Consider the following 20,921-nt stretch of genomic DNA (forward strand, 5'->3'; position numbering starts at 1 on the left):
TCAGCAGCAAGAAGAAATTTGTTTGGACGGTGGAGGCGGATCGAGCCTTTGAAGAACTGAAAAGGGCTTTCGCCTCGGAAGAACAACTTCTGCATGTGGATTTACAAAAACCCATGAGAGTGGAAACAGATGCATCCGACCGGGCTATAGGGGCGGTCCTTCTTCAACCGGGGAGGAGTGCGTCGGAGTGGAGACCGTGTGCATTCTTCTCGCGGAAACTGAATAAGTCCGAGAGGAATTACACGGTGTATGACAGGGAACTACTTGCCATTCACGAAGCATTCCGGAGGTGGAGACATTTATTAATTGGGGCACAACACAAGGTGCAAGTGTGCACCGACCACAAAAATTTAGAGTATTGGAGAACAGCTCGAGTGCTCAACCAACGACAAGTGAGATGGGCACAGGAATTCTCCAAATTTAACTTTGAGATTTGTTATGTGCCAGGCCCAGAAAACGTCAGGGCGGATGCGCTCTCACGCAAACCAGAATATTGGGAAGGGGAGGAGGTGATCGAAGAGAGACATGTCATCCCGGAGGACCGCTGGGTGTGTGGGGCGGCGCTGGTGGGGCAACGGGAACTGGTGGAGGAAACGGAAAATGATGAATATGCCCAGGATAAGCTCAGAGGTCTCAGGGGGGAGGGCGAGAGCCCCGGAGGTTTTGAGGAAAGAAATGGGGCATTGTATTACAAAGGGGCACTGTATATACCCGAAGGTGAATTGAGGGGGAGAGTACTCAAGCAGTTGCATGATAGCCCCACGGCGGGACATTTTGGGCAACACAAAACCATGTGGTTGGTTACCAGGGAATTTTGGTGGCCTAAGGTGAGGGAAGATGTAAGGGAGTATGTAAGAGGGTGTGACCAATGTCAGCGAGCCAAAGGGGAAAGAAGGGCGCCGGCAGGGTTATTAGAACCTTTACCCACACCAGAACGGCCTTGGGAAGCGATATCAATAGATTTTATGACGGATCTGCCAAGGTCCAAGGGGAAAACAGCCATCATGGTAGTAGTAGACCTGTTAACTAAGATGTGCCATTTTGTAGCATGCTCACATGCAGTCACAGCGGAAGAAACGGCGAAGTTGTTTGTGGAACATATCTTTAGGTTGCACGGGGCTCCCTCGAGGGTGATCTCAGATCGAGGCAAACAATTTACTTCCAGGTTCTGGAGGAAGCTCATGAGCTTGCTACACGTGGAAGTTAATTTTTCAACTGCCCGGCACCCTGAAACCAACGGGCAGGCGGAAAGGGCAAATGGCATTCTTCAACAATATCTTAGGTGTTATGTCAATGACAGAGAGAACGATTGGGTCGAAAAGTTGGCGTTGGCAGAATTTGCCTACAATAATGCGGAGAATGTGTCCACAGGGATGAGTCCCTTTTTGGCTAATTACGGGTGTCACCCCAGGGCATTTCCAGGGGAAGGAGGGGAGAGATGGAGCGTTCCAGCGGCTGAACATTTTGTAGAAGAGATGGAAGCCATCCATCAGCAGCTCCAGCTCAACTTAGAAAGGGCCAAGGCACAATATAAGAAGCAGGCAGACAAGAACAGAAGGGAAGGTGAAACCATAAGGGTGGGGGATCAAGTGTGGTTGTCAACCCAAGGGTTGCCGTTCAAAGGGGGTTGTAAGAAACTGAGGCCCAGAAGATTGGGACCCTTTGAGGTGATTCAGCAGGTCAACCCGGTAGCTTTCAAACTCCGATTACCCAACCACATGAAATTGCACCCAGTGTTCCACAGGTCGTTACTGTCACCATACAGGGGGGGACGTGAAGGGGAGCACGTCAGGGGACCAGCCTTGGAAGAGAGGGAACGCCGCAACCATGTAGCGGAAATCCTCGATTCCAGGTGGAAGGGTAATCAGGTGGAGTATTTGGTGGCGTGGGAAGGGGAACCGGAGTCAGAAAACACCTGGGTAAGTGCAGAGGAAGTCAATGACGAGGTTTTAACAGAAACGTTCCACCAAAGGTTCCCGAGGAAACCTCAGCCTATAGCAAGGTTTAGGAGGGAGTATTTCGGCACCACCGATGAGGAAGAGGAAATGGAAGGGTTCGCGGAGTCGGAGTTGGAAGATGGAGTGGACTCTGATGACGAAGAGTACCTAGAGAGTAGGAACAGCAACAAGTGGAAGGAAGTGTTCGCGACGTCGGAAGATGAGGGAGGTTCTTTCAGGGGTTTTACCTCCTCACCGCCAGTAGGAGAGGAGACGGGAGGGGGTGAAGGGGGCCCTGGAGGGGAGGTGGATGTCAGGGAACTGACATCTAAAGCGCCGCAGGTGCAAAGGCTCCCTGAGGTTGAGAGAGCAGTAGCAGCGGAAGAGGGAACCAGTAGAGGGCGAGCAAGAACTCCAAGGGAAAGTGAGTCGGAGGGATGGCTCAGAGACGCTTCAAGCGAAACCAGTGGGGAGGTCTCAGGACCTCCTATAGGGACACCCACACCTCGACGGAAACTGTCACGCCGAGAGGCCAGACGACGTGTTTCCGTTAAGGAGCTTTTATGTTGGAAACGTTTCCGAAAGCAGCCACTTTCGGATTCTACTAGTGATTGACGCAGCCATGCTGGAGGGGCTCCGTCACAGGCAGAGGTTTGAAAACCTGATCAAACTCTGAGGGACTTGCATTTTACGCACAAGCAGCTCATCGTCCCATCACAGCCCTGATGCATTTTTCCTGCTCCTGTTGTTCTAATTTACTTTCTTTTGCTCTGCTCTACAAGATGTCCTTGTATGATTCATATTGCTTTTGTTGTACATTGCTGGCTACCTTCAAGATGTTTAGCTAGTCTTTTTGGTGAAAAATGGGGTACTGTACTTATATATTGATAAATTGACACAGGTGCTATAAAAAAATGGCTGACATGAAGGAATAAAAGAGCTGTTGGTACCTTGTAGAAGTGAACCCTGTCAGAAGAAAGGCCATACATTTAAGCAATATTTTACTAAACAAATATAATAATAAATAGAAAATGCTGATTTCCTGCAAAACAACCAATGTTCAGTGGCAGCTCTGTGAGGCAACTTTTAAAGGTAGCTTTAATGACACACAAACCACCAGCACCACGGTGTGGAATGGCTGGAATAAATGAATCCTATCAGAGTGGTAACTATTCTCTTCAACCCAGATCCTTGTATACATTTCCTTACCTGTGACACCACAGGGTTTCATGCCCTGGGTAAGTGTTAATTAAATCAGTGCAGAGCTCTACTTCTTCATTTAGAAGAAGTGGGAAATCGGGTTGCTCTTCCACACAGGTAGCTTCTGCTTCATCCTCTTCTTCATTTTTTAGAAGCCTGGGTGCTTGCTGATTGGCTGGTGAATTGCGCATTTCTACAGTACACTCGGTCTCAGTTCCGTCAATCAAAGATTTTAATAAAAACTGGCGGTAGTGGAATCCACTATGGTCTGAAACATGCATGGAGACCCAGTGCTTAGTGGAAGAAAGTTCATCTAGAAGAATCTGAAAGTCAAAAGCGGATAGTAAATTAATCCATCCATAAAGATAAGACACCACCTTTCATTTACAGCAACTGCCTGAGGTCTTCTGCTGTTGAGCCAAAATAATCATGGCTCCTCCACATAGCTAAACAAAAAGTGCCAAAATAACAGAGAAAATGGGCTTCAGTCCCCGCTATAAATTTAGGAATATAAGCGGTGTTGAAATGGACAAAACTTCAGAAATCTGATATCTACTGTGGCAAATCAAGTCTGCCCATTGCTTCCCCTGCCAGTCTTCAAAACAAGAACTTTACCTCCAAATTTTAAAATGTATACTTTTTGTTTGGTTTAGCTTTTCATTTCCATGCTTAGGGAGCTCTTTGGACGCCAAGGGCCTTTTGGTGGTTCCTTCACTGTAAGAAGTGAGGTTACAGGGAAGCAGGCAGAGGGACTTCTGGGTAGTGGCGCCCTCCCTGTGGAACGCCCTCCCACCAGATGTCAAAGAAATAAACAACTATATGACATTTAGAAGTCATCTGAAGGCAGCCCTGTTTAGGGATGTTTTTAAAGTTTTAAGTTTTATTCTGTTTTTAATGTTCTGTTGAAAGACGCCCAGAGTGGCCCTTAGAGAAACCCAGCCAGATGAGCGGGATATAAATAATAATAATAATAATAATAATAATAATAATAATAATAATAATAAATAATTATATTATATTATTAATAATATTATAATTAATAATATTAATAAGTTGAATTTGACATTCATTTGCTGCTTAAGTTTTTAAATGGCAAAATTTTGTATCTTCACAAGCTGATTTTCTGGAAGCAAATAACATGCTGATGAGTCATAACTTTGTGTTATAGTCTGCTATATTCCTGGAAGTGCCTTTTATGACACATGAAAACTCAAATATAATACCGAAATTAACAGTTAAGAAAATGTTGGGAACACAGAAGAAACTGTTGCTCGATGCAGCCTGTATGTGGTTTAAATGCTATATATTGAGTGAAAATTGTTACTGGAACAGCATATAGTTCCCTCATATAAGAAGAAACAAGCACAAAAGGTACTAAAAACTGCTGACACACTAGTAAATTTTAGCAACCTAAAGAACTGTGCATAATTTGCTGACTCAGACTTGCTAATCACCTGAAAAACATTAACTACAGCTTTGAAACTGCCCAACTTGCCTGTTGTATTTGCAATTGGATTCAATTCATTGTTACTAATGAACTTATGAAACAAAAAATTTTCTGCAGAAAAATTAAGCGCTGTAAATGTTTCCTCCCCACATTACTAGTTAGGTCAGGAAGGGATAATAGCTCCATCAGTCATCGGAGAGGGTAGCAAGGTAAAATCAACCCTCGTGGATACCTGGGAAAGGGTTTCTTCTTTCTTGTAGGACACAAGGGCTTATGCACACCTGGCACAACTGCGCAGAAGAGCCAGCAGTCATTTTCAGCGCAAGTGAAGTGGGATACAGCAGCTGCCAAACACTGACTAGTTTTATAATCTGGATTTTTATAACTGTGCATAGTGTAAGTCTTCTGAAGTCAGAACCCTACATATGCACCTCTTTAAGCATAGCAAAGGGAACAGATTTTTAAACTGCTGCATTCATTGATGCCCTGTATTATACCACAGAATGGCTGCCTTAGCTTTTCTCCTTAGAAGCAAACTGAAGCAGCCCTTGCTAAATGATGGAAGAAAAGTTATTTGCTTCTTTCCCCATCTAAGCCAGTTCTTCAAACTCTTGCTGCCCTAAATTCTTTTTCATTTGGAAATTAAGTAGTAGAGGCTGCCAGACTTTCTCTTGGGGCCTGTGGCATAGTTTTCAGGTTATTATTAAATGCCCTTATCATTTCTGGAAGGTTCTCAGGTAACCAGGCAGAGATTGGGGGATGGGGTGCTGCAAAATGATTTTCTTGCAAGGAGCTGAGCTCAGCACTCTTCCCTTGAAAATGCTCAGGCAGAGAAGCAGATGATGTTGGAGATGAAAAGAGTGCAGACTCAAGCTTAGCTTTGTGGAAGGTCGATGGGCCGGCATAATGAAAAGGCACCAAGCCTGCTTTGCAAATGAGAAATGGCAATGTGAAAGTCATAAGAATATTGAACGTTACATTTTAAAAGGGGCAGATACCAACTGCTTCCAACCCGCTGGTGCAGCCCGTTTTAGAGACCTCCCCCCTCCAAGAACCTCCCTGAAGGGGTGGAAACAGCTGCTTTTCAAACAGGCATTTCTGTTCCAGTTGATAAGGCATTTTTAAAGCCAGTTAGTAACGTTCCAGTTGTTTGATGTTGTGCTAATTCATTAAACCAGCATAATCTGAGCTGAAGGATATCATTAGATATGTGAAAGGCACTTATAAATACCACTATGGGGCTTCTAAATTGTTTGAGCTCTTTGAACCTATGCCAATACCCAATCTGCATTTTAACAATGCATGCTGTCTTTACAGAATATAGGCATCAAAAAAGAAAAGAAAAAATCATAGTATTCAAATATTGTTGTACAATATTTCTTCTTTTATTCTGACAGGAGCCTTTACAGTTTGTCACAACTTCATCATGAACTCCATCTCCCTCCTGCATCACCCGCTCTCCTCTCACCTTTCGGAGGGTCAGGCTCCATACCGTAGCTGCTAGCTGGATGGTCTGAATCAGCCTAATGCAGTTTTTATCCCTTCTTCTCTTCCCCAAAATTTCATAGGCCATTCATGATGAAATTTCATTCCAAATATTTCAAAGTATTTATAAGAAAGTCATTCCAATTCTTACCAATAGCTCTTACAAGGTACTTCTCCCTGCTGTGACATACCTTTCCACTGAGCTTGGCCAAGTGCTGCAAGACCCAGGCGCGATGGGACCAGGCGTTATAATTACTTGGATATCTCCCAGCAGCTTCACAGCAAACATCCATTTCTTCTTTCACTAGCCGCTGAATCCTTTCCGTGGGAGCTGTTTCCAAATTCCCCTTATTCACGAGAGTGGGCAAGGAGTTGTCCTGAATTAGTTGTTGCAGCACCCAGCGTCTGGTCAAGTGGCATAGAGAGTTAAGAGGGCAAAAGCCAATTTAAGTGAGTGAAAACATTTTATTTTGTTCTGTTTGTTACTAGGTCTTAAGGCAGGAAAAAATGAAAGTTGGAGTGGAGAAAAGAAATATATCAACCTCTGCACTAATAATCAAGTAATACTGGGAAATACATTTTATGATCCTGAAATGCTTTTATCACCTACTTCAGCCTGTAGCTCCTGCTGTTTGACATTTGGCATGGTAAACCAGGAGTGGGGAACCTCAGGCCTGGGAGCTAAATGCAGCTCTCCAAGCCAATATATCTGGTCCTCAGGGCTCTCCTCAAGCCCTCGTCTCCTCTGGGCCACAGCCTGTTTCTTCTGGGTGGTTTTGCTGGGATGGAAATTGTTGCTGAGCTGGGATGACATCTGCTGTTTGCATGGATGGAGGATGGGGAGTTGTGCATGCAAGTCTAAAAACCTCTGACTTTGGTGTGCAAGTCTACAGGTCTGCCCACGTACAGCTGTGTCCCTACCACTGGTCATTGGGATGTGGCCCTTGGCCTGAAAAACATTCTCCACCTTTGTAAGCCACAGTTAATAGTTCACCACTTTGCTCCTTCCTTCTTGTGTTGGGAGTAAGCACAAATCAAGGATTGCTCCCAACAAACCACGATGTGCAGCCAAGGTCTGTCCTTAGCTTACTGATTATGGTTTGTTGGGAGCAAAACAGACAAACTGCTATGCCAGGGATCATGAATTGCTTCCTCCCAGCCATGGCAGCAGTCAGGATAAACCATTCATTTAACTTTGGTTTACCATCACCTGCAAACCAGGTCAGTAAATCCTTTTAAAAAGTCATTTGATTTATTACTGCCTTTTGTCTGTTGTGATTTGAAAATGAAACTCATGGGGTGATTCTCATTCTATACATATCAGATACTCTCTCCATATGGCTAATTATTATATGAACTCTTCTTGCCCTTCTTAGTCACTGTATTTCTAAACCAAAAAGTATCACTCTCCTTAGTCTGTCCTTCACAGATGCCCTTTTCTGTACCCTTTCGATTTCTAGGAGTTCCTGTTTTGAGATGGGGAAAGTGACCAGCGTAATCAAAGATTCATAAAATAGCTTTCTGCCCTGGTTCCAACTACTTTGCTAATAACTGTAAATAACTCATTTGCCCTTTTCGTTTCTTCAGCACCCGCAGCTTGTGTTTTCAGTGAGATCTCCATTATGGCCTCAAGATTTCGTTGTGGCCACTTTAGAGAAACAGGCAGCACACATTTTCAACAGAAAAACCTTATATAAAAATGGACAGTATTTTCTACATCAAACATAGGAACTTTAAAATAGACTGACTAGTAGTTTCCTCTCACTGAAACGTCATGGAGGAACCACTGCTATACGTTTCCATATTCTTTTCAGGTGGGGGTAAGGAAAGAGAAATAACCATAGAAAGAGACAAACCTGTGAATCCACGTTTCTGGACTCTTTGGAAACTTAGTTAGTGCCAGTTTCCCAAGATGTAAATCTTTAACTGGATTTAAAGTGCCAGATACTATTAATTCTTTCCTGCAATTTTTTCCAAAAAATGAATTAATTAGTACAGACACATTTACTGAAAGTAGCCAGTAATAAATTGCATATAAGGCTGGATCCAGAGTTTGCTGTTGCCAACAGTAGTGTCCCCTGAACAGCCTTCTGTTCTGGATGCCAGAAGGCAGGTTACCTGGATGCCAGGGAGGGCAGGTTACCATTTCCTCCTCCCAGAACCTCAGAAACACCTTTCTCTCTCTCTCTCACCCCCCACCCCCCCGGTTCTGGACCAAATTGTCCATCAACCTCCAGAGCAGATTTTCGAGGGAAGGGGATGGGATCACTGGGAGCGAGGCAGGAAATGGACAAAAACAACTTATTCTCCAGTTCTGCTAACAGGCTTCCTGCACAGGATCAGTAACTGAATGTGTGCAAAGGGAGCCCTTGCATTTGCAGGATGCCAACTCTGGATCCAACCCATCAATAAAAACTGATAAAAGCATTAAAACTTATTAATCTATACATATACCTATATAATATATATATATACAGTATTTTCGCTCTATAGGAAGGGGAGAACGGGGGGGGGGATTCTCCCCCTCTCTGCTCAGTGCCCCTTCGGCGAAGCGGAAGGAGAAACGGAGCCCCTTCCATTTCTCCTCCCACTTCACTGAAGGGGCACTGCGCAGAGAGGGAAAACTGTGCAGCGACTCTCCAGCGAAGCGAAGCCTGGAGAGCAAGAGGGATCGGTGTGCACTCCTGCTGCGCTCTGAAGGCTTGCGGATAGCTGCCTGAAGCCCCCAGAGCACAACAGGAGTTCCCTGCGCTCTGGGGGCTTCAGGCGGCTTCAGCGAAAGCAACACGAAGCCTCCAAAGCGCGGGGGGAGCTCTCCATCTGCGCTTCGGAGGCTTCGCGTTGCTATCGCTGAAGCCAAGGAGCCTGCATTCGCTCCATAGGACACACACACATTTCCCCTTCATTTTTGGAGGGGGGAAAGTGTGTCCTATAGAGCAAAAAATACAGTATATATATGTATATATTAAAACTGATCATGATAGCGGAGGCACAGGATCAGTCGCTCTGAATAGAACCAGAGGAAAGTAAAATCCCTGAACTCTGTGAAGTAGTAACTAGCAAGTCAATTCCTTCTTTATCCCACTTGAGCCTCTCTCCCCACACAACCAGATCATCACTTCATCTGCCTGGTTAAATGCTTTCTACATTCCAATAAACATTCTGGATCAGATTCCAGTCTCATGCATGTCGCACATACATAGAACCCTGGCAGATTCCAAATGAAAGTTGCACAGATGTAAAATGGGTGCTTCCAGATGATGCTGCTGCGGGGTTCAGCAATGTCAAGAATTAAACGGAGGTTTACCGTATATGGGTCTGCCATTGTACAAAATAATATGCTGCTTTTGCTTAGGCCAAATAGGGAGGAGTTAACCAAATTTATTTTAGTTCAAGAAAAACAAATAATAATTTGATTTGTTTTTCCACTGGGCATGGCCCTTGTATATGCCTGTAGTCTTATGTACTTCCTTTGGGAATTGGAAGTTTTTACTTTCTCAAAAACAAACAAACAAGAAAATAAACTCTTTTTGGTTATAACTAATGCAAATCTACTCAGTACAAAGAAAAACACAGAGCAGAAAGTAATGGTGCAAGTCAACGCATGCAAGATATTTGAAAGCTGCTTATTTTTTCATTAAATTCCCAACAGACCAACCCTATAGTCCATCCTATTTAGAGCTGCTTCAGAAGGTACAACTTTCCATGTACAAAAAGGAGCGAAAGAAGTATGCAGATATGTGTAACAATATCACAAATGCCCTTTGTAAAGCATGTGCGCACAGAAATGAACATACTAAGCTGCAGCCACTCAGTCTCGCATTCTACGTGCATGCATCTAAATGGAGCAACAACTTGCATGCCCCACTGTCAGAGCTCCACAGAGAACTGATTTTGGGGGAGAGAATTGTAATGAATGACATGTCTCTTTAGAAACACAAGTCTGCTTCTGACATTTTGTTCTTAATACACATCGCTGTTTATAAAATACTTTAAAATAGGGTCAGATTTTAAAACAGAGCTAAAATTAAGCAGCTAAATAATAATGGAACATTCTTTTTTTTTTACCATATTCAATAGTTCAGTGATGTGATTTCTGCCTATGCCATTCAGAAATAAGATTTAATAAAAAGCAAAAGACTTTGACCAACCTGTGCTTAATTGGAATCTATGGCCTTTTAAATGTGTTTGTGGGAGAGGAGTCATTAGTGGAGGGTTCTGTTATTATGTTATGTATTTTGTGTTTTCATTTTGTATTTTTATGCTGTAAACCACTCTGTGATCGTCGGGTGAAGCGCAACATATAAATTTATAACAAGGGGAAATGATAAAAATAGTTTTGGTTTTCTACTACAGGCTGTTAATGCACTTATCCTACCCAACAAGCTGCAGATTATTTTGCTCTCTATTTCAGCTTTAATTTTTATGTGAAGAATGAAGTGCAGCAAGGCAATCAAATCTATCCTGACCTTGAACTTCAAAGATGGAAAACTAATTAGGATTATTAGAGGCATTTGTTCCTTGGCTTCATATATTTGTATACAGTTTGGCTTCCTGCTAGCCAGGACCAAGGCAGATCATCCACTGAGAAGCTGATGCAACTAACAGCTGGGCGTTACCTTTGGGAAGATGAAAGAAAGACAGAGCAGCCCTGGTGGAGGATCTGAAATGCCAAACTCCACCTGCAGGCACTTAGGCTTATTACGCTTATTACTGAAGAACACTTGATTGCCAGCCTCTTAGCAAAACCCAGCAAGATTATCAAGACTCAAATTTAACCTATTCATGGCCTGCATTGCTGTTTGTATAAATCCTTCCTAGGACCAATCTCCACTGAAGAATCCTTTCACAGAATGCCTTTCATGCAAATGTGTTTTTTTAAATAATATTTATTGCTTTTAAAGGTTACAGAAAAAGAAGAAAAAAGAAAATTTAAAGACAAAAAAGAAAGAAAACAAAAAAGTGAAAAAACACCACAATACAATGCAGTATACAAATAATATAAACCCCAACCCAATCCCAATAAACTAAACACATAAATAAATCAAATCAAAAACAGTTTAAAATACATCTCTCCTTTTCCATATTCTATCCTTCATTTCCTTGTTTCCTCGACTTCCTTACACCTCCCTTTTTGTATTCCAGTTCTTCTAATTGTTTCAGCAAATCCTTTCCATCTTTCTCTGTTTTTTATCATCTTGTAAATAACATATTTTTTAACCTTATTTCCCTTTAAGACTAAATTACTTATCTATTCTTAACTTCTTCTAACATTTCTACTAAATCCATATAATAACATTCCACGATTTTTCTAACAGTCATTAATTTTACAAAATTTCTAAATATAAGCTTTAACTTCCCAATCTTCCTCCACCCTCTCCTCTCCCTGGTTTCGGATTCTGCCAGTCCTTTCCGCCAGTTCCATATAGTCCATCAACCTGGAGATCTTATGTCTGAGGCTCTTAACTCTTTTCCAAGTCTCTTCTGCGGATCTTCTTTATATTCTTTGACGCTCAGGAGCAAATCTCGGGAAAATTCCAACCAAACAGAACTTTTATTCCTTCTGAACAGCTCAGCCAAGTTTCCATACTTTAAACTAAGGTCCATAGGGTATTTCAGGATTCCTCCAAGTCCATAGGCCCCCACAGCTTCCAACTCCTCCAGGCCCAAACCCATGTCCCAGATGCCAGTTAGTCCCTGGATAAAGGGGTCTTACCAACTTTCGTTCTTCAGTCCAAGCCAGGGTCCAATCCTCAAGATCTGGTTTTTGCTGAAATCAATCATGCAAGGCCTCCATTTATAATCCTCGATTTGCCTCTGTAGAACTGAGGATCCTTCTTGAGCTACTTTAAGTTTCACAACGGCATCTTTCTCCTTTTCCTCCACCATTTGTCCTGCCAAGGTATATTCCTGTACCAAGTCCTGAGTTATTTCTATATTGTTGCTTGCTTTTTGATTCAAGTTGGTCACTTTCTGTTCCCGGCTGTCAATTTTGAAGATCATGTCATCTGCCTTTTTATGCAGCTGTTCAAGTGAATGGTTTATTTTGAATAATACAGTCACAATGCCTTCTCCTATCAGCATTTTGAATAGTCCAAGGTCAATCTCTGATTCTCAGAAACTTTATCTTGCAGCTGGAGCTTACCCTGTTACACTCCTGTAACAGTTTCACATGCTCCCTCTAGAGGGAAGCAGTTTCAAATTGTATCAGTTCTTTCAGGCACAGAAACAGTTTCGATTTTCAGTTATTTCCCCCCCTCCGTTTAATAAACTCAGAAGAGATCAATGGAAACAGTATCTTTCTAATTTTAAGTAACTGTCAAATCCGTTCTGTCAGTGAACCTTCCCCAAACGTCATCAGGCAGACCGTTCCCAGGTTCAGAGCAGTGGTAGTTTGCTTTTCACTCTCTCCTGCAGGTTCTCCCTAGGTCCACGACTTCCCCCCTCTTCTCCTGCTTCCAAGGGGGGTTTTGTATTTTTAACCGATGGAATTTTAATCCTTTGTCAAAAACTTTCAGAGACTTTAGTTTGTAACGTCTTTGCTTCAGTCTATTTACAAAAGCGGAAGGCGGACTTCCTGTTTAGAGCCTTCCCGCTACGTTGCCAAATTAAAATATTTGAAGATCCAAATTTTCCAGTCTACTCACAGGTAATTGTTTAAAGTCCAATTGTCCACAGGAAAAAGTCAGCGCTCTCCGGCAGCAGCAATGAGGCTTCACATCGTGAAAGAAGCAGTCGATTCAAAGCACCACGCCACTCACCCCACGTTGCTCCGGATCCCCAAAACAGGGTTTCCTCGCGAGTAGGGGAGGCGCAAAAGGTGCCAGCTGAATCCCAAGTTCACAGGCTTCTCCCGCCTGTGATTTCTATGGGTCTCCGCTTTCGCCGTGGCGGTCAGACCCTGCTTTTCACAGAGCAAGTTCCTCCCGATCGGAGGAGCTCCGCCATTGCCGGAGGCGCCAACCCGGAAGTTTCCGCCTTTCATGCAAATATTATTCCACAGAAGAAACTCAGTTCATTACTCCTGTTGCAGCATCCAGTGATACTGAGCTATGAAACTGCAACGTTTGTACAAAGAAATCATATCAGTTCAACTCTAAGGCACTTTATTAACATGACTACACTAGGTAAAGAAACCTTTTGGTTCCACTGCATAAACTATGGGTGCAGAATGACAGGTTAGGAGAATCATGGTTTATAGAACTGGAGGGGGCACGGAAGAAGGATAGGATAATAGATACTCCCCAAAGCCATTGATTGAGGCACAGTCCTACACACAGAATAAGAACAGATCTAGGGTTGTTTCCAATGGGACTTCCATTTCCTCTCCTCCCCATGTGTGCTCCCAAAATCTGCTCCAGAGGGAACCCCAACCTCCTGGTGCTTATTTTGGAAGCATGTGTGGGGCTGGAGAGAAAAGGAGAGCAACAGGAAGCTCTCTTGTGCAAGCTGAGCTGCAGCATGGGATGCAGCCCATAATATCCCATCTGGCAAAGCATACAACCAAAAGTACTAAAATCAATTATAAAGCTTTAGGATGTGTTAATGGTCTCCAAGGTGGTCATGGGTTCCATCAGGGGTCTCAATGACTGATGGAGAGCATTGGCCTGCAACTGGTGGGTCAGGGCCCATGACCAGGTCCAAAGTGAGACACAACAGCAGCACGGTCACTATGCAAATGTTTGGCAAAAAGTTAAGAAATGGGGCCTCAAATGCATGTTAGGGTTAAAAGGTGGATCTTAGGTCTGAGAAAGTTTGAAGTCTATGGGCCTAGAGTAGCCAAACAAAAATCCAGGTGAGAGGGATTGCAAGACCAAGCTATTTTTGTATGCCTCATGTGAAAAATAATTGTATGCCTCATGTGAAAAAGTCAGATTGGGTCTCATCCACTCTCTCCTGCTTCAACTAAGCAGAGAAGCAATGTCACTGATATTACTTCTTCAAGTACACTTCTTATGAATCTGGTTTTTACAGGCATAACAAAATACCTTGCCTTACTCATGTTCACTGTTCAAAGTCCTTCACACACATGATCAAGTAAACCTTACAAGAGCATTGTACAGTGAGGTACTATTACAATCCTTGTATTGCAGATTGAGGGGTGGTGAGAGGTTTGTCCAAGGACATTTAGCAAGATTTGTGATTGAGATGATATATGAATTGAATCAATCGCAGCTCATTCGCTTCTCCACCACTCCAGTGGCCCCACAAGGAGAAAGGTGATAACTCTTTCTCCTTGCACAGCTTTACCATGATAAAATGGCTGTGCAATAGGAGCTGGACAAAAATGGCATTAAAAAAAATAAGGTGAGGAACTAAAACACTAGTTTTAATGTAACTAAGTTTAGAGTAAATAAGTTACACTACATTCTGCTGTTCATGATATTTTAGAAAGACAGTAAAGATTTTTCACAAGACTTCATAGCTAAGGGGGAAATACTTTGGACTAAGAAGCTCTTCTGGGGTCCCACCCCCTGCTTCCACAGAGATGTTATGATTTGTCTTCCTAGCTTTATCTCTAGCAACTACAAATCTTTTCAAGAAACAGAAACCTACATGCTTTGGATAAAACATAGCAACCACCTTGGAATCTTTCCCCTGTATTTCTGTTTTATTTGCTTTTGAAAATGTTTTTGTGGGTCTTTGGGCCTAATAAATTCCAAAGATTGATGACTCCTCGCCCCCAAAGTTGCTGGTCTTTCAATGGAGCTGATTGAGAGGTCCTGTACTCCCTCTCCTATGCACCCCTGTAATGGCTGCCTCTAGGAACTACGTAGCCTTCATCCTGGTTGAACTTGAAATATATTATTTGCTTCATTGTGTTAGAAGTCAAGGGCTTGGTTGGCAGAGGATGAGTTGAGGTTGATGTAAATTAGGCAAATCTGATTAAGGAAGAACAAGTGAATGACCTTCATTGAATGAAGAAAAGAATATTGGAATTGATCTATACAAGACCATACTCACATCCCTGCACATGGTCCTTCTCAGATTTCAAGTTGGAAGGCAAGGTACGTTCTGCACTCTCCAGGGATTGGTCAGAGCCAGAACAAAGAATTTTGGTAAGGAATGCAAATATTCACACTTGTGTGTTCATCTCTTGATGAATTAAACTGGGTTGAACAAAACAAATAACCTGTGTGCTTAGTGTTTTGGGACCACTGCTCACCAAAAAGTAAGGTTCAAATTTGCCCACCAACAGTGCTCCCTGGTAGTCTTGCTCAAGGTGCTCTATCTCGGTTTTAAACAATGCAAAACGCTGTTGCAAGAATAATAATGCTGCATTCAGAAAAGTACTACAGAAACTATCATCCTGAGGGAAAACCTAGGATAGTTCAGTCAGTCGAGAATGAGACAATCTCAGGGTTTGAGCCCCACATTAGGCAAAATTACAGGGGGTTGCACCTCGTGGCCCCTTCCAACTCTACAATTCTACGATTCCATGATTCTCATTTGGGAGTATTTATAATACTACTGCTTTAAATCTTTAGTCCAGGTAGATAAAGTTCAACCTGGTATGGAAGAGGCCATGCTGCCTCTAAAGCTGCAGTTTGGATGCTCACTGGTCACAAATAGCTGCTGAGGATGGGAGTACCTTTTTGAAGCTGAGGCTGGAGCACCAACTAAAAGGCTACCTGGACAGGAATAGCCTTGTCCCATGCCCTGGCAAGCTCCCATGTGAATTACTGTAATGCACCATATGTTGAGCTGCCTTTGAAAATGATCCGGAAACTTCAGCTGATAAAGAATATGGCTGCAAGGCTGCTAACTAGGACTGGGTGTTACAAACAGATTACACTAGTACAGGGGTTGCCTTCAGGAGCCCCAGGTTCTTCAGCTTTTGGTTTTTAAAAATATTAATATTATAATATAATATTAATAACAATTAATAACATATTAATATTAATAATATATTAAAATGATAAAAATAATGCAAGGATGGTTTGCCTATATCCTCGTGGTTTGCCTTCCTGCTTTTTCTGGGGAAGACCCAGTTTTCTGAGTGCATGTTCTGGAAGTTGGGCAATAGGGGCAGTACAGGATTCCTTTTGGTGTACCGACCTCCCCACTGCGCCAAGGATTCCCTGCCCGAGCTGCTTCAGGTCGTGGCGGATGTTCTCCTGGAGACACCTAGCTTGGTCGTCCTAGGGGATTTTAACATCCATGCCGACACGACCTTACAAGGGGCAGCTCGGGACTTCGTGGAAAGCATGGCCTCCATGGGGCTGTCCCTGAATAAGTCTGGCCCAACCCATAGCCACGGACATGCCTTGGACCTGGTGTTTACCTCTATGGATGTTGGTGATCTGACACTAAGTAAAAGTAAAACAAAAGAAGTGCCATGGTCAGATCACTTCCTGGTGCAACTGGACTTCTCTGCGACCCTTCCCCTCTGCAGGGAGGTAGGACCAATTCAGATCATCTGCCCCCCTGCCACTTAATGGATCCAAATGGTTTCCAGAGAGTGGTAGGGGATGCTTTATCCCATGTTGATGGCCTTTCAGCTGATTCCCTGGTGGCTCGCTGGAATGCGGAGTTAACCAGGGCTATTGACTGTTTGGCTCCGAAGCGCCATCTCCGATTGCATGGAGCCCGGAGAGCCCCGTGGTTTTCCACGGATCTGAGGGCAATGAAACAATCGTTGAGTCGGCTAGAGCGCCGGTGGCGGATAACTCATTCCGAATCTGACCGGACACAGGTTAGAGCTCAATGTCGAGCCTACCAAGTGGCGATAGCGACGGCGAAGAGGAATTTCTTCACCGTCTCTATTGCATCTGCAGAAAACAGCAGCAGGAGACTTTTTCAGGTGGTTCACAATTTAGCGGAACCACCTGCACAGGAGGCGGGCAGGTGTGGAGGATTCCCTGGTCCTGAATGGGGTAACTGTGCCCCTGAAGGACCAGGTGCGCAGCCTGGGAGTCATTTTGGACTCACAGCTGTCCATGGAGGCACAGGTCAAATCTGTGTTCAGGGCAGCTGTTTACCAGCTCCATCTGGTACGTAGGCTGAGACCCTATCTGCCTGCGGACTGTCTCGCCAGAGTGGTGCATGCTCTGGTTATCTCCCGCTTGGACTACTGCAATGCACTCTACGTGGGGCTACCTTTGAAGGTGACTCGGAAACTACAACTAATCCAGAATGCGGCAGCTAGACTGGTGACTGGGAGCGGCCGCCGAGACCATATAACACCGGTCTTGAAAGACCTACATTGGCTCCCAGTATGTTTCCGAGCACAATTCAAAGTGTTGGTGCTGACCTTTAAAGCCCTAAACGGCCTCGGTCCAGTATACCTGAAGGAGCGTCTCCACCCCCATCATTCTGCCCGGACGCTGAGGTCCAGCACCGAGGGCCTTCTGGCGGTTCCCTCATTGCAAGAAGCTAAGCTACAGGGAACCAGGCAGAGGGCCTTCTCGGTAGTGGCGCCCACCCTGTGGAACGCCCTTCCAGCAGATGTCAAAGCAATAAACAACTACCTGACATTCAGAAGACATCTTAAGGCAGCCCTGTTCAGGGAAGTTTTTAACGTGTGATATTTTACTGTATTTTTGGTTTTTATGGAAGCCGCCCAGAGTGGCTGGGGAGGCCCAGCCAGATGGGCAGGGTATAAATAATAAATTATTATTATTATTATTATTATTATTATTATTATTATTATTATTATTATTTCTAGCACTGAAAGGCATTTTTATTTGGGAAGGGGGAGAGGTGTTGCAGGGGCTATGTTCCACCTTTTATTGACTTAGAACGGGGGCAGCAGAGACAAGCAGTGGGGCACCTACCTCCCCATTTTTCTAGCTCTGCAGGGCATTTTGAGAGAAGGAGAGAACAGGAAACCGGAAGGCCTTCCCCACTTGCTTCATGCGCTGTTTTACACAGGCTTCATGCATTTTTATTTAGAGTGGGAGAGGAAGCAGTAAAAGGGAAGTCTTCCCCACTTGCCTTGAGGTATTTCTTGTGGCTTTCTCTTGTCCCAAAAGGTGAATGTATTTCTGTTTTATTTATAATAATAATATCCTCCAGGCAGTTCACGGTGGAATACATGGTCCTCCCCCTTCCATTGAGTTGTGCACTTCTCAACTGAATAAGCCACAATGTGATTGTCTGAACCTGCACTTCATTATCAAAAAGCAAGTGCAACTAAGGATACATTAAAACGAAGCCTGCAGCGTGGACTAAAGTGGAACAAACAACTGGTCCTGTGCTTTTCGCATTCATTTGCTGTGTAGCTGGGAATTGCTTAAAAATCCCCAACATTTCCAAAATGAGTCAGAAACCAAGAGATGAATGCAACCAACAGCCATAGCTCTTTGTTCAAAATACAAGCTCTTCCTTGGGTGTCAGGAAAGAAAAGAAAAAGGAGAAGCAGGATTAAAAGCTTTCTTGAAGAACATGAGCTAAAAAAGCACACGAGCTGGTATGCTTAAAACCATGCGTATGCCTCACACAGACTTAAGACAGCTACCAGAAGTATTTCCATCTTCAGCTGCTTAACCTACCTGACATTCCATGCAGTAGTGAAATCTGGGTTCAATAGCAGCAACGTACAGGTGATATCTATCAGCTCTAGAAAGGAAAGAAGAAACCCATCAAAACCTGCAGAAGTTAGTATTAATTATGTCTTCATGCCCACTTCAGTTCCTCATGTGACATTTATTTATTTATTTATTATTACTACAACCACTATTATGGTGCTGGAGGAGACTCTTGAGAGTCCCATGGACTGCAAGAAGATCAAACCTCTCCATTCTGAAGGAAATCAGCCCTGAGTGCTCACTGGAAGGACAGATCGTGAAGCTGAGGCTCCAAGACTTTGGCCACCTGATGAGAAGAGAAGACTCCCTGGAAAAGACCCTGATGTTGGGAAAGATGGAGGGCACAAGGAGAAGGGGACGACAGAGGACGAGATGATGGGACAGTGTTCTCGAAGCTACAAACATGAGTTTGACCAAACTGCGGGAGGCAGTGGAAGACAGGAGTGCCTGGAGTGCTCTGGTCCATGGGGTCACGAAGAGTCGGACACAACTAAACGACTAAACAACAACATTACTACAACTACTATTTTAAACAATGTACATACCACTTAACTACTATTGTCTCTAAGCAGTGCTGCTATCATGTTTTTCTAAATCAGCCTTCCCCAACCTAAGCGCCCTCCAGACATTTTGGGCTAAAACTCCCATAATCTCTGACTATTAACCAGACTGATTTGGGCTGGTGGAAGTTGCAGCCCCAAACAACTGGAGGGCACCAGGGTGATCAAGACTGTCCTGATTTAACATGCTAGCAATATAACACACAACACACGCAGACCTCATCCCTTCATCCAAACCCAGAGAGTATCTCTGCAACAAAGAAAAAAGGGATTGGATAAATAACTGGGGCACTTTAATTTTGAATTAACCCTGGTGAGAAGTCCATGTGGACACCATGCACCTTGGCATCCTTCTCTCCATTTCAGCACCAAAATTTTGCAACTTCAGAACACATGCTACAGCTAGCAAACAAGATGTCATACTCCCTACTTCTTTCCAAAATAACTTTTGATACCTTACTTTGCTATGAAATTACAAAGCTTCTGTGCTAAATTGTTCAGTTTACCCTAATCTTAAAACAGCATTCTGAGCTCCTGAGCAAAGGGAAGACAGGATACAAACATAACACATGGATAAAACTACCGTATTTTTCGCTCTATAGGACACACGTTTCCCCCTCCAAAAATTAAGGGAAAATGTTTGTGCGTCCTGTGGAGCGAATGCAGGCTCCTTGGCTTCAGCGAAAGCAACACGGAGCCTCCAAAGGGCAAAGGGAGCGCTCCCTCCACGCTCCGGAGGCTACGCGTTGCTTTCACTGAAGCCTGGTGCACACCGACCCCTCTCGCTCTCCAGGCTTCAGGGATAGCCGCCTGAAGCCTTTGGAGCGCAGCGGGACCTCGCGTTGCACTCCAAAGGCTTCGGGGTTAGCTGCGAAAAGCCTCTGCAGGGCAGCGGGGTGCCTTAATCCCTCTGCCCTCCGGAGGCTTCACGGGCTGTCCCAGAAGCCTCCGCAGGGCACGGGGATGAAGGCTCCCCGTGCCCTGCGGAGGCTTTGCACAAAGCTAGACCAGCTATCCCAGCGGCTGTCCCAGAAGCCAGAACAGCAAGAGGCTATCCCAGAAGCCAGATCCCTCTTGCTGTTCTGGCTTCTGGGATTCAGAATCCCCCCCTCCTTGTTTCCTCCCCCCCCCCAACTAGATGCGTCCTATCGTCTGGTGCGTCCTATAGAGTGAAAAATATGGTACTCCCTGTTTAGCTTCGCTAGCTACATATGAGCCCATCAACACTCTCACATCTTCCCCAATGCCTCAACCGCAAATTCTCAATTTTTGGGGGGAGGGGGCATGTGCTTATTTAGAAAATTCAAGCAAACTGATTCATTTAAGCAATTGCACTGAAAAACAAATAGCGTTCCCAGACTGAACAATTTTGGTTTGAGGGCTAGTTGATTGCTAAAAATGTGCCAGCAGATGGTAGCAATTACAGAAGAGTGAACTGCAGTTGACAATTACTATTTTTTGTTACTCTACTGCACAGCACAAAACCTGCGGGCTGATTCTGGCCTCCATCGTGATTGTTTGTTGTCCCCATGGAAATTTCAAACACTCCTTGTTTGGCAATCTTTTCCACCTGTTTGTAGGAACGCCTAAAGTCCTCATCTAACATTATGCTGGCACAACTTTTTCCTGCACTCTTATTCCTAACACTCGGAAGGGTGATACTGGCATTTTTCTTCCTTCCTAACTTGGTACTTTCCAGGTGTTTTGAACTACAACTCCAATCAGTCCAGGTCAATTTGACCAATGGTCAGAGCTTACAGAA

The 20,921-nt window shown here is 44.0% G+C and overlaps 1 protein-coding gene across 1 annotated transcript in view; it reads right to left on the reverse strand.

The window, feature by feature from the left end:
• Positions 1-20,921, reverse strand: part of PTAR1 (protein prenyltransferase alpha subunit repeat containing 1) — a 51,174-nt gene that overhangs the window by 5,405 nt on the left and 24,848 nt on the right. Inside the window, exons 3-6 of the mRNA XM_081930708.1 lie at positions 18,564-18,630; positions 7,926-8,030; positions 6,261-6,474; positions 3,147-3,460 (exon numbers count right to left, since the gene is read on the reverse strand). Coding sequence (XP_081786834.1) covers positions 3,147-3,460; positions 6,261-6,474; positions 7,926-8,030; positions 18,564-18,630 — 700 coding nt within the window. The remainder of the gene's footprint in view (positions 1-3,146; positions 3,461-6,260; positions 6,475-7,925; positions 8,031-18,563; positions 18,631-20,921) is intronic.

The sequence above is a fragment of the Podarcis melisellensis genome, assembly GCF_964234715.1.
Source record: "Podarcis melisellensis genome assembly, chromosome: 11".
Classification (NCBI taxonomy): Eukaryota; Metazoa; Chordata; class Lepidosauria; order Squamata; family Lacertidae; genus Podarcis; species Podarcis melisellensis.